Source organism: Bemisia tabaci, chromosome 8 (assembly GCF_918797505.1).
Source record: "Bemisia tabaci chromosome 8, PGI_BMITA_v3".
Classification (NCBI taxonomy): Eukaryota; Metazoa; Arthropoda; class Insecta; order Hemiptera; family Aleyrodidae; genus Bemisia; species Bemisia tabaci.
The window spans coordinates 2,221,973-2,236,159 of record NC_092800.1 but is presented as its reverse complement, the minus strand read 5'-3'; the positions used below and the strand labels follow the sequence as shown (position 1 = coordinate 2,236,159).

General features: G+C 40.2%; 1 protein-coding gene across 1 annotated transcript in view; it reads right to left on the bottom strand.

The window, feature by feature from the left end:
* LOC109030132 (uncharacterized) overlaps positions 1-14,187 on the bottom strand; it is a 135,432-nt gene that overhangs the window by 68,643 nt on the left and 52,602 nt on the right. The window contains exons 7-8 of the mRNA XM_072303131.1: positions 10,083-10,304; positions 6,161-6,302 (exon numbers count right to left, since the gene is read on the bottom strand). Of these exons, the coding sequence (XP_072159232.1) occupies positions 6,161-6,302; positions 10,083-10,304 (364 nt within the window). The remainder of the gene's footprint in view (positions 1-6,160; positions 6,303-10,082; positions 10,305-14,187) is intronic.

Sequence of the window (14,187 nt, the reverse complement as noted above, 5' to 3'; positions counted from 1 at the left end):
ATCTTTGATCGGCTCATTCTTAAATTCCTTTCTCCGTTCCTTCTCTCATTCCGTTTGTTCCTTGTCGGACCCGAAATTCCTCGGTCCATTCCAGATTATAATCTTTGCAATTGGTGAAAATGTAATCTTTATTCCCGTTTGTGACACTGTGAAGGCCTAAAATCCGGTTAACCAATCAGAAATGGATTCGCATTGTCTTGACTCTCAGTATAAAGGGACTCTATGTCTGACAAGTGAGTGGCTGCAATATTTTATTAATTTGACTTAGTTCTAGTCAGGTTACTTTTCACATTTTTTTCAAAACTAAGGCAGTTTTTAGATTATTCTGTGCGACTAATACGTCGCGCTCTAAACATCTTGACAGAATCCGCAAAATTGCACCCATGCGGTCGGTTCTAACCACGAATACGTTTTTTGTTGGAATACACGGCGTGAAAAAACCGGACAAAGGCTGAGGCCGCTCGCCGGTGGGATCGAGTTGGGTCTCTAATCGCCGTCACTAACTTTGACATCAACTTTGATCCCGGCCGCGGTTCTTATCCGACCCCCATCAGTCATCGCTCATACGCTGAGGGTTGGGGCGAGTAACCGTGGTCTCAAGTATGGAGCGCCGCGGCGCCTAATGGGTCACTAAACCTTGTTTATTTTATTCAATATTCTGAAAGTACAATGTGAGTAGATAACGTGGTGATTTTTCCGCATTTTTATGAAGCCGAAATCGCGGAGAAACCCACTTTTGAAAAATCTAAAAACTGCAAGACATTTCAAACGCATCCGAATGGCGGGAAACTGACGGTGTTGACGGGTAGTCATATCGCGATCTTCTCTCATTTTCCTCTGATGTTTGTTAAAATAAAATGTCTTTCAATATGGACTTGTTGCTCGTTTATTACAGCTAACATATGAATGAGATTCAAGTCTTGAATTCAAAATATATAATTTCGACTTTAGTATTGTTTTCATATACGAAGAGTAGATAGACATTTGACGGAAGTCGTGGAAACCCGTGCCCGCTTCTGATTGGTGCCGGATGACATCATTCGGCGCGGCGCGAAACCGGGGCGTTTTAAATTTGCGTATAAGTTGAGCGATTTGAACTGCGCATTTCTCGGTTATTGAGTTACTTCGTCGCTCCTCTGACGTAAGGGCGTATCTCATTTTCCACGTGAGCCCTGTCTCCCATATAACTTCATGCATTCCAGGGCTCATGCGGAAATCGAGTTACGCCCTTACGTCAGAGGAGCGACGACTTGTTCGCGTTTTTAATGTGCGCATCGTGTTCTACGCGTCATTTTCCTTCAGAAAACTCTATTCGCAAGTCAAAATTCGTTCATGGTTAAGTGACCCATTGACCCGGAAAATAAAATTCATCTCACGATTCGATGGTAGTAACTAGTTGACTGTTGTAGTAACTAGTTGTAGCAACTAATCGCGCCAAATACGGTGCGATCGGCGCGAAAAGCATATCAGTGCCTACAAGACTGTGGGAATACTTCACGCATTGCGCCAGACGCATATTAGCGCCTACAAGACTGTGGAAATACTTCACGCATTGCGCGTTCACGATTTTTATGGTTTCGTGAAAATGGTTGGAGTCCGCGATCTAAAATAAACGCTAACGCTTCCACTCTAATTTCACTACGAACTGAATGGGCAACTTTAGACTTACGTGGTGGGTGGTGGAATTTTCAAGTTAAGCAAATATATTTCCAGAATGCATGATAGACTTTGAGGTATTTCAAATCAAATTTAAAAATGAAACAACAAATCTGATTGGAAGGTTTTTTAAAACCTTGTGATTGTAGTGGTAGTAGTATATGAAATTCATAAGCCTCCAAAGCGTCTGATGGTTATAGGAACTATTCTGAGGATGCAATCAGTATTTTTTTTTCGAACTTAGAAAGATAAAAGGAGCTACTTTTTCGGCTTAAAGATAAATACACCCAATTGAAAATGGAGAGCTGATTTTAGTCCGTGACCTTGTTGTCATAATAAAAAATAAAAAAAAAATAAAACATAAATAAAAATTCAAATCGACATGCATAAAATTACCCGGAATTGTCAAAAAAAAAGCTGGCAAGGTGAAAAATTTCGCCGAAACGATTGCAAGAACATTACACGATAATACTAAAAAAGAAAAAGTAAAAAAAGGGTTTAACTTTAGTAGTACGCACTGTGCGTCTTATATCTTATTTACACACTTTTTTTCTTGCCTAAACTCAGAGATAATGTTTTTACTGAAGCAATAAGGCAACGCAGCTCAAGCTGCCGTGAGTCAAAAGCAAAAAATAACCCACGGTATAATAATTGTCAGCCCTTAGGCAGGAAAGATAATAAAATAAAAACCCCGTTCTGTCAGAAGTGGCCTATTCATCATTGTGGTAAAATCTAAGTTGTCAAGGGTTTAAACCGATGATTCTGAGGGGGCAGTTGTCAACTTGCAAAATGCACAAAATAAACCAATCAGAGAGCAGCACAGACATGGCAATACTCTCCCTATATGTACAGATACTCAATACTCCCGAACCCAACACGGAAAAAATGAAATGTTGATTTAGCATTTATAATCCTGGAAAAATGTGCGAGATGTTTCAAATACTGATTTTACATTAAAAAATGCTAACTTTACTTTTGAATATGTTAATTTAACCGTGGCCGTAGTTAAGTTAGCATTTTTTTCATGTAAAAACATCATTTGAATCTTCTCCCACATTTTTTTAACATTATAAATGCTAAAGCAACATTTAATTTTTTTCCGTGAATTCATGAATTTTCACAGACACATTTTCAAAGAGCCTCGTGCGAGTTGGGATGGTATTACTGCGGAGTCTCCCGAATGTCGATCGGCGTTGAAAACAAACGCGCCCATGCTCTCCCCCCGGAGGTATGCCACAACTTCGGGCGTGGAATCTCGTTAAATCAAGCGAGTAATTGCGCCGTCGTGTTGTTCGACAACGAAGTAACAGAAACAGTGGCGTGGCGTGCTTTGCGATATATCGATTCATCTGCCCTCTAAACCAATGGAAAAATATCGATCATCGAGGCGTTCGCAACGAACATCATAATAACCGATTCTTTACCATAGCCGTAAATGGGGAAGTATCGATAATCGACCATTCACGCCTGCAGTGCCGTGGCGTGTTTTGCGATAAATCGATTGACCATCATTTGAACCTATGGAAAAGTATCGATAAACAGGGTGTTCGCAACGAGCACCATAATCGATTTTTTACCATAGCTTCAAACTGGGAAAAATCGATATTCGATCATTCACGCCTGCAGTACCGCGGCGTGCTTTATGATGAATCGATTGACCTGCAGTTTAACCTTATGGAAAAGGGTCGATCATCAGGATATTCGCAACGAACACCTTAATAATCGATTCTTTGCCATAGCTTTAAATGGGGGAATTATCGATAGTAATCGATCATTCACGCCTGGCGGGTAACGAGGTATAACAGAAAACGCCATTAGTCACAGCCGACAACGCGGTGAGTATTGGCGCAGAATCCAAGCTCCATTCAAACTCGACACAGGTCTTAACGGCTCACGGGCCCCTGCCCCCATCTCCCCCTCCCCCATCTCCCCCTCCCCGCCCCCGCCCCCCGGCCCCCACCCGAATTTGGCCTTTTTCCTCGGCGCGCGTGTGACATCCGGGTGAAAACGACTGCAGAGTTTAACAGCCCTGGATTGCTCCGTGCCGCTTGCGCTTTCGCCCAACTTTCTCAAACTCTCTCCGCCGTCGCCACGCGGTGTCGCTCGGGTCGCGAAGGGTTGCCAACCGCTGTTTTCCCTCAAATTTATCGCATCGTTACGTCGTATTTATGCTGAAAGTTCCTCGAATCTTAATAGATAATATCATCGATGGTTTTATCTAAGGTGAATATGATGGTATGACTATTTTTCTCGTGCAAACTGGTAAAAGCTTAAGGTGATTCGACAGTTGCCATTTTTTGTGTCGGAGCAATGTGCGACATATCGCATCAATTTGCTCCATAATATCAGCCACGTGTCATTTTTGTCGAATTTTGAGATTGCACTTCTGTTGTCATGAGACTAAAGAATTCATGTACCAAATTTGACAAAGAAATTTAACGTATCAAAGGCAGGGTTTTATCCGAGGAAAAATATCGCATTCGAGTAAAGTTTCGACAGCAGTATTGAATGCGATACGTTTCCTCTAAAAAAAAAAAAACCCTGCCTTTATTACGTTGAAATTTCTGTGTCAAATTTGGTACATGAATTCTTTAGTCCCATGACCATTAACAGAAGTGCGATGAGCGCCAGACAACTTTCCTGAAGTTGTTTTGGACATTTTCGGACTTCTTTAGGACCTAGGAATCGAAAAAAATTGGTTTGGTTCGAAGGACAAACCCAAACCCAAAATTGGTTGTGCGGTGTTATTGATCGCTGGTTACACTGACCGTTCAGATGTTTCTCTATTTTACTCAGCTAAAATAAACCTTTCCTTTTGAATTAATAGACAAATTAAATTTGAACATTGGCAACACTGTATGAGAACCTCGGTCAATTCCAGTCCACCCTCGGAAAGCAATAGCGGCGTTTAATTTTTCATTTAACACCATGCGCCACCATTTGGCACTCAGTAACAGGCTTAAAACATTGCGCCAGAGTCAATTTGCCACTGCTTGTTAGGGCTCTGTAGCCTGGAATTTGTGAATGAGGAGTTTATTTTGGGCCCCTTTCTTATAGGTCTGTACTGAAAAAGAAGACTCGGAGAAAGTTTTGTAAGCCGGGGGTAGGAGTTCTTTCGCAACTTTCTCTCGAAAGTTAATCATAAACTTTTCCACAAGTTTCCAGTGGTTTTTAAAGGATCGGAACACCGAGATAGGATGGACATTTCCTCTGCATTATCTGCGTTTTTCGGCAGGCTCAGCAAGGACTTTCACGAGACCAGCGAAGACAAATTAAAGTGAACAAGACATTTTGAAGGCCCCTGAGAAATTTTCCGGCGGTTCTTCATACGTAGATTCCAAATAACTTTTTGGTACGCTAACCAAACCATTCAAACTGGAGGTCATTTACATCTGATGACATTGGTAGCAGCTAATTTTAAAATATCGCTTCACACAGGATGGAATATGGAAACCCACTTGTATTGTATGTACATTCTACATTTTCCAAATCATAACTCTCAATTTGGCCGCAACAACCCCATCGGAGAACCTTTTTCCGAGATAATTTCGTGTAATAATACGATAAATTTCCAAGTAAAATCATTCTGAATTGGCGCCCGTACATGTTAGAGAATATTGTTTACATGACCAATTCTTAGTGGTATCAAAATACACGGCAACAAAAGCAATAAAGCATAGCCTATACTTCGAAAATGGTAGTTGAGTTAAAAGCTACTCTTATAGTCTTGACTCGTTTATTTTCAAAATGAGAGTTGTTCCTCTTTGAAAACCGCGGTCAAAATATACATTTTCTCGTCGTATTTCTTGTTGATGATCTAGAAAAAGTTTTCAATTTTTGTGATCAGAAACCGTGCACAGTTATTTTGTATTATCTACTTTTAGATCAAATAACTTATTACTATCAATCAGTTGCGAAGCGTGAATGGTCGATTATCGATATTATCCCATTTGAAACTGTGGTGAAGAATCGATTATTAAAGTGTTTATTGCGCACTCCCTGTTAATCGATCCTTTCCCATAGGTTTAAGTGGCAGCAGATCAATCGATGTATTGCAAAGCACGCCACGCCACTTACTATTATTAGTGAATTCACTGAAAAAAAATTCTCGCCGTTTTTACCAAGGTCTGTTGGTACCTTTACCATCTCACTTTTTTTTACCAATTATTGGTAATTTTACCAAGACAGACTGGTAAGCTTACCTAAAAACCGGTATTTTTACTGTTTTTTTCAGGTAAGAATACCACTATTATTGATAATCAATTCCCGGTAACTTTGCCATTTTATCTCCGTAATTCTACCACAGTCGATAAAAAATATTGACGTTTTTACCAAGAAAGTTCAATAATTTTACCGAGATTCTCGGTAAAATTACCAATTCCATAAATGATAATTTTACCAAAAAAAACTGGGATCAAATAGAACCCTGAATTCTTGGTAATTTTACCTTTTTCTTAGTAAATACACCGAGATTTTTTTTCAGTGAGAGGGAACGAGTTCTTACCAATGAGATGATAAAGGCAAGTGGTGTTAGGAGACAAAGAATGTCGAGGACTCTCGAGGACTCCTTTTCCAGACCCACGAATCCAAAACTCACACCGTTTATTTCTCGTGTATTTCGAAGATTCTTGCTCCACAAAATGAACCTGTAGATGAAACAAACAAACAAACAAAAAAAAAAAAAAAAAAAAACACTATTATTAGAAATTTTCAATTGGAAAAAAACCCGATTACCTAGTGTTGCCACAAACAAAGAAAAAATCGGAAAATATAATGTATCCCCGGTTGCTTTGTAAAATAATCCGTGTCACACTATTTATAGTGAACGCGTGTCAAACTGTCTACCTGTAAGCTCAAACAACCGAGTGTGCTTAGCACTCGTATGGTTTTAATACCCGCGTATTGTATCAGCTTAAAATCTTGAACAGCGCTCGTAGGTGTGTCAGACCCTTTCATATTTCATCATGAGAACAAACTGTTGCAAAACTATGGTTATGGCAACGTTCGTACTTCAATTTTTTCATGCGCCTATGAATGTGTAAAGTAAGCATGAACTATATGCGACGAACTTATTTCTCTCTGATCCAAATACCGAAAGCGCTGTAGGACTGTGATCCAGAATATTACCTGAGTAACCGATTTTCAAGTTGAAAATCAAACTTGTTTCGTCAAATATTTTGCTTCAAGATCCCTCAAACCTTATTGAATGACATGAATGTTGATACTAAGGAACGATTGCAGCAAAAAATAAGCGCAGATCTCATCTCAACTTGTACGATGGATAGAATAACTTACAATACATTTCCTTGCTTCGATTTTATTTAGTGAGGCTTTTCCGTCACTGTGTCCTCAACTACTGCATTCCTTCACTAATAGGATTCATCAAATTTTGACTGAACGAAACATTGACCTCAACCATGGAAAATACTTGAACGGAACTGCTAATATTATTAGTACATAGTTATTCTCGACTTAAATTATATTTGCACGGACCCGTGGAGTTATACTTTAGTTTCTGAGGCACAAGGGTTATTGAACCAAGTTCAACGTGGAATCTTGATTTCCACTGAAGAGACTAACAGCACGCAGCGTTGTCAGATCGCCTGTCAGTCCTCATATTTTACTATATTTATAATTATTTGTAGAGGAAAGAGAGGAATCGTGATTCTTGATTAGTATTACAGCTGAAATTCTTGATAGAAGTATACGTTGAAAATACTCTTTCTTTTCCAGGTAGTTAAGTCTTAATATTAATTTTTTTCAAATTTATTCATCTCAAAACCAAAATATGATTTTATTTGTGTAAAAAAATTACGCTTTTAATGTGTCAGTTTTTTTGTTACTATGTTGCAAAAGACTATTTTTCTTACTATGTAAGTCTATACTCAGTTGGCTGTATCCTCATTGCACAACAGAGTATTGATTATCATACGGATTACATTTTGCAAAAAGGAACCACTATCTCTGGATCTTTCATAAAAGCACATATCTGCAAAGGGAAACCAACAGCATGTATGTTGTTTCTAAAATGGACCAGAAATAATGGCTCCTTATTGCAAAATGTAATCCATATCATGTCATGTCATGTGTCTCATATTATGTATTCCCGTGTTCTGCAGTGGCGGGGCGTGAATGATCGATTATCAATAATTCTCCATCTGGAGTAATGGTGAAGAATCGATTATTAAGGTGTTTGTTGCGGACACCCTGCCTATAGATCCTTTCCCATAGGTTTAAATGGCAGATTAATCGATCCGTAGCAAAGAGCACCTCGCAACTGTCAAATCAAGTCTTGAAACGAGCGAGCTTGGAAGAGAAAAATTTAATTGTCCGGAACAAATTTTACTGCACAACCGCACGGAAAGATGAAGGATTTTATGGAGGGACAATGGTGGAACTATGCTTGTATCGTTAAAAGAGAATACGGGGACAGAGTGGCCCTCAGTTCCTCCAGCAGCAAAAATTATCAACTTCTTTAATTTCAATATTTTCTGCAAAGTTATATGAGCCTTAGGAGAAACAGCTCATTTTTTTATACGTTTTCATAAGTTGACAAAACATTTATAAAAGATTTTAAAAAATCACAAAGCATAACTTCAGATCTGACAACATTGTGTAAGTGTTCTTACATCGGATGGCGCTGGAGATATTTGATCGACGAGTACTGTCTCAAGCTTACTCGTAGCCTGAACTCGCGCGACACTCAAGCTCCATCCGTGCCACCGACTTTGCGACGTTGTCAAATCACGAAAAAATCATATTAAAATGGAAACGAATGACAAGACACAGATTTGACGAAAATTGTGCACTGACAAGTATAGGTTAAGAGAGATTAAAGAATTGGTTGATTGCGCTGGTCTCAGAATCATGTTATGATGATTGATTCTTGTAGATCACCTAAAAATAATAAGATCTGTCCAAAAAGTAACTCTCTGCGTCAAAAATTAATCGATATATCGCGGTTTGAAAATTCGGTTTATGACTTCATCCACCGCGGTGGTGACACTTTTGGTTTCTGTCGCTTTGGTTTCATCAATCTCGGAGACACACATTAGCTCTGGTTACTCAACATGAAACGCGGATGAAAGCGAGGTGGAAGAAACCAAGGGTGTCACTTCCGCGGTGGATGACGTCATGATCCGAATTTTTCAGAGCGCGATATCTCGGCGAGTATTGAACGTTGAAAGTTGCTGTTTGAAAAGATCTTATTATTTTTAGCCAATCTTCAAGGATCAAGTTTCAAAACACGATTCTGCGACCAGCGCAACTGACCCATTCTCCGCGAGTAGTTCCGGCCAATGGACCACTAGTAAAGGTGTGATTTTAAGCATTCTAATTCGTGATTCTTCATAAAATTTCAAGAAGAACACGATTCACTCCGCAAAAATCACTGAAATTAACTCTGGACTAACAATAGGTTTTTAAACAATTTTCAATGCCAAAATTCATACCTCCCGCTCATGAGAAAACAAAGTTCGGGCTACAAAATATTCATCTGCTTATATCATATAAGTCTATTGGTTGTTCCTCATATGCGCAACAGAATGTTGATTATCATATCATGTCATGCGGATTGCATTTTTTAAGAAGGAGCCACTATCTCTGCACGGAGAAAAAAACTTTGTGCATGGGACACGAGGTTGAGGTCATATGGATCTCTGAAGTTTTCGGATCTCGCATCCGAAAACTTGAGGTCCAACTGCCGAGATTCGGGTCAGACATCTGAAGTATTTAGGTACACCGGATACTTCAGATGTGTGACCCGAACCCTTCGGTATGTACCTAAGTACTTCAGATGTCTCACCCGAACTTCGGCAGCTGGACCTCAAGTTTTCGGATGCGAGATCCGAAAACTTCAGAGATCCATATGACCTCAACCTCGGGTCCCATGCACGAAGTATTATTCCCCGTGTGGCTCTTTCATAAAAGCACCTTCTACATTGGGAGACCAATGGCATATATGATGTTTCTAAAATGTGCCCAAAATAGTGATTCTCTATTGCAAAATGTAATCCATGTCATGTGTATCATACCATATACTCCCGCGTGTTCCGAGTTTGCTACGGGGCGGAAGTTTTATTTTATTTTTATTTATTTTTTATTATAACTTTCGTACATTAGAGCCCCATTATTAGGGCTATGGCACAGGTCAAAAAAACACTATACAATAATTAAAAATATAAATTACAACTGTTACATTAGGTGGTGGTTAGTAGAACGTTACTCAACAGCTGAATTTAGAAATTCGTTCAATTATAAAATGCCTTCCTTAAAAGTAGATCTCGAAGTAAATTGAAAAATGTCTGTATATCACCGTCGCGGAGTTTTTGTTTAATGCTCCAAGGTAGAGCATTTATAATGTTGAATTTATAATGAAGTTGGCATCCTCTCGAGAGTATCTGAGAGTTGAAGGGTGATGATCTTACCTGAACTTGTAGTTGGAAGCCGTGGAGGGGCTGCTGGGGCGGGGGGTAGAGGAGGGTGCCGTAGGGGGAGGTGGAGAACTCGACGAGGAGTTCTGGTCCGCTGGAGACGGCCTCCGGGACGACGGATCCCTCGCCGCAGAACTTGAGGAGCACCGGGTCCCGCGTCGTGTACCCGTCGTAGACCGTCACGTAGTCCTGCACGTCGTCGCACTCGGACCACACCTGCCCAAAATCACATTACAATTAAGCATTAGGTTCAATGTTACTCAATACGATACTTTGTGGAATAATGACCGAGAAACACCGACAAGGCCATCGTGGAGGCCTCTTCAATGTTCATCTCCCGTCGCGTTGGTAAGGCGCAATGATACAACTATTCGTACTCTCGGGAACGCGGGAGGTATCACGTCATATTTGAAGGCGTTTTCAAATCTGCCAAGTTTAGATATCGGAACTGTCGTGCCGCATCTACTTCGACGCATGAGATCGATGGAATGACGGATCTTAGGAGTTAATGCAACATTCCTGTACGCATATCCTTGTTTCAAATTTGTTCATTTGCTTAAAAGCATCACAAAGTTAGTTTAAACTTTCTTTCCGTCATAGGGATCCATGTAATTTCAAAACATCAAACATGTGTCTCTCAAAATGGCAAAAACTACTCCTATGCGTCTTGTCCTCCAAGCCCCTCAAAGGAGATGTTGCATGTGTGAGGAATTTGCGATTTGACTGTTGATTCTTATGTAAAAGTTCGCGCGAAACACGATGGTGCCACTGGTTTTCTCTGAAATCAACTCCCAAGCTCAAAAGAAGCTCTCAAGTTGAGGCCAAAATGGAGGGGATATTCCACGCTATCCTCAGAGTCCACCTCTACATCAAAACAAACTCTCCATGATGCAAAGATAGGGAGCAAATACATTGACAGGGCTGCCACTTCATTTGGGGACTCAAAAACTGAAAATACGGCAACCCTGCTAATGTATTTGCTCCCTATCTTTGCATGGAGAGTTTGTCTTGATGTAGACGTCGGCTCTCAGGATAGCGTGGGATATCCCCTCCATTTTAGCCTCAACTTGAGAGCTTTTCTTGAGCTTGGGGGTTCATTTCAGAGAAAACCAGTGGCACCATCGTGTTTCTCGCGAACTTTTACATTAGAATCAGTAGTCAAATCGCAAATTCCTCACACATGCAACATCTCCATTGAGGGGCTTGGAAGACAAGGCGCATAAGTGCAGTTTTTGCTATTTTGAGAAACACGTGTTTAAAGTTTCGAAATTACATGGATCCCTATGACGGAAAGAACGTTTAAACTGACGTGTTGATACTTTTAAGCAAATGAGCAAATTTGAAACAAGGATATGTGTGCAGGAATATCGCATTTACCTTGAAGATCCGTCATTCCATCAATCTGGTGCATCGAAGTAGATGCGGCACAATAGTTCCGATATCTAAACTTGACAGATTTCAAAACGCCTTCAATTGTGGCGTGATACCTCCCGCGTTCCGGAGAGTACGTATAGTTGTATCATTGCGCCTTACCAACGCGACGGGAGATTAACATTGAAGAAGCCTCCACGATGGCCTTGTCGGTAATTCTCGGTCATTTTTGCAGTCGGGGCCGCATAGTTAAAAAGTGCTTAAGGTAGAATAGTATTTCGCAAATTTGTAATTTTCATTGGAGGAAATTACATGGATCTCTATGGTGGAAAGAAAATTCTAACTGACTTTTTGATGTTTAAAAATTGGAATTTGGGAGCGAATTTTTCAAGGAATATGCATCAAGACTAGTTTAACTTTAAATCATTAATATCTCGATTTATTCTAAAAACTCTACTTAAGCGCCTTGTCCTCCAAGCCCCTCAATTTGACCGCGTTAAGCAGAAAGGAACCAGACCACATCAGTTACTGACAAAAATTAGGCAGTTTAATTTTTTGCATGAAAACGGTTATGCGGATATTTGCCGGAAATTAAATTGCCTAGTTATTGTCCAGTTGTTGGCAATGGCTGTAACGCGGTTATGACGCGGTTGCATTCATTTTAAATATCAAAATAGTATGGGTTAGAGTACTTACATAGTGCCTGAAAAGGCAGCCAACCTTCTAATACAAAAAATGTCAATGCCAATCTTTAGGCTCCAGTAACAAACCAATATGGCCAAGCGTATTCATAAATGAGGGTTCTTCCGCAGAAATGAGTGAATTTACGCAAAGTCTATGTAAGGTGATTCGATGGACGCCATATTTTGTGTCAGAAAGGCATGCGATATATCGCATCCATTGGTTCCATTTTTTCAGCTACTTGTCATTTTTCTCCAATTTTGAGATCGCAATCCTGTTGTCAGGAGACTAAAGCACTCACTTACCAATTTTAACAAAGAAATTCAACTTATCAAAGGCGTGGCTTTTTAGAGAGAAAATATCGCATTCGAGTGCAGTTTCGATATCAGTATCGAATGCGATGTTTTCTCTCTAAAAAAAACCACGCCTTTAGTACGTTGAATTTCTTTGTTAAAATTGGTAAGTGAGTGCTTTAGTCACCTGGCAACAGAATTGCGATCTCAAAATTCGAGAAAAATGACGAGTAGCTGAAAAAACGGAACCAATTGATGCGATATATCGCATGTCGTTCTGACACAAAATATGGCGTCCATCGAATCGCCTTAAATACGTGCTTTAAAAACGACAGGACACAAAAGGAATGCCTGAAGCATAAAATTGACGTAATTTGTGTTTTTGCTATTCGGTTGTTGTTGATTATTTCATTTTTTTGCTCTTGATTTCCAATCTTTACAGAGACAGCATGTAACAGAATGCCTTGCCTCCTTTTGCCAGCATTCATTATATATAGTAACATAAACGCTCTGTACCTCAGAAAACGAGTTATCCTTTTTTTGGACAGAAAAATTGAGCAAGGCGCTTAAACATTCCCCGCGACTTCTCGCAGCTTTCACGATATCTCCCAAAATTTTGTGCACAATTGTTTTGATTAACCGAAACCTATTCACTCGGTATTAACATGAAGATACTCGGATTAGAAATACCAGAACGAGTCATTCACCGAAAACGCAATTTACGTAGGGTTGCTTTTAACACCAGAGGAGCATCATGAATATTTAATTCGCGCACGGTTGGTTAATTAAGCGCCAAAGCTGTGTTTCCCTCTCAAATCCGATCGCTCACATTCCAATGCTCTCGTAAATCTTCTCAGCGGTTGTCGCTCTCTACCAAACTATCTACGACACACGAAAACACTACCCAATTCACGAAGAACCACTTAACTGCAATAGAGACCGCACGTGGGTATCCGGGTTTCGTTCTACAATACGTGAGAGGCACGAAAGGATTCCACTCCTCTCTTACGTTCGAAGGGCCCGAGATGGAATAATCCAACTCGTCGCCAAAAAGCTGACACAATCAAGGGCTCCGAACTCAAACAACTCGTCCGTTAATAATTAGTTATTGCAGAACTGCAGTTGTGCTTTTCACCGCGCAGTCTTGCCATTCCGTCGAGACTCCGCCGCTAAACTGCAGTGTTAAGGAAAAACGCCGTATGAACCTTCAGGCGTTGCCAAATTTCCTTTGATAAGACACAAATTTCCTTGTAAACATAGGAATATTTTCCTTCCAATTGTTCAGATAATGTTGTTTTGCAATTTCATCTAAATTTCCTGAAAATTTCGAGGAAAAATATTCATAACTTTCCTCAAAAAATGAACATTTTATCGAAGGAAATGTAGCAACTGTCGAATGTTCATAAGGCGTTTTTCCGTATCACGGCAGAATATCGAACGGTTTGCAAGGAGCGACATCGATGCGGGCAGGTGCGTAAGATGAGAAAAACGCGACTTCCTGGAAATGAGCGCCTCGGGGTCCCCCTCCCCCCGTTCCCTGCCGACGTCATCGCGGATCTTTATTGCGAAACATTCCAGGATCTAGCTCAAACAAACATCGAGAATCCAATTTCGGTTCAAAGGTGCGTGGTTCAAAGCAAATTAAAGCGTTTTTTTTTCCTCTTCGTGTACACTGCGCCGCGCCATGGGGCTTACGTTATGAAAATCATATCGGCTCCGAGACGAAAATACATCTCCGGAGAAAGAGAAACGGG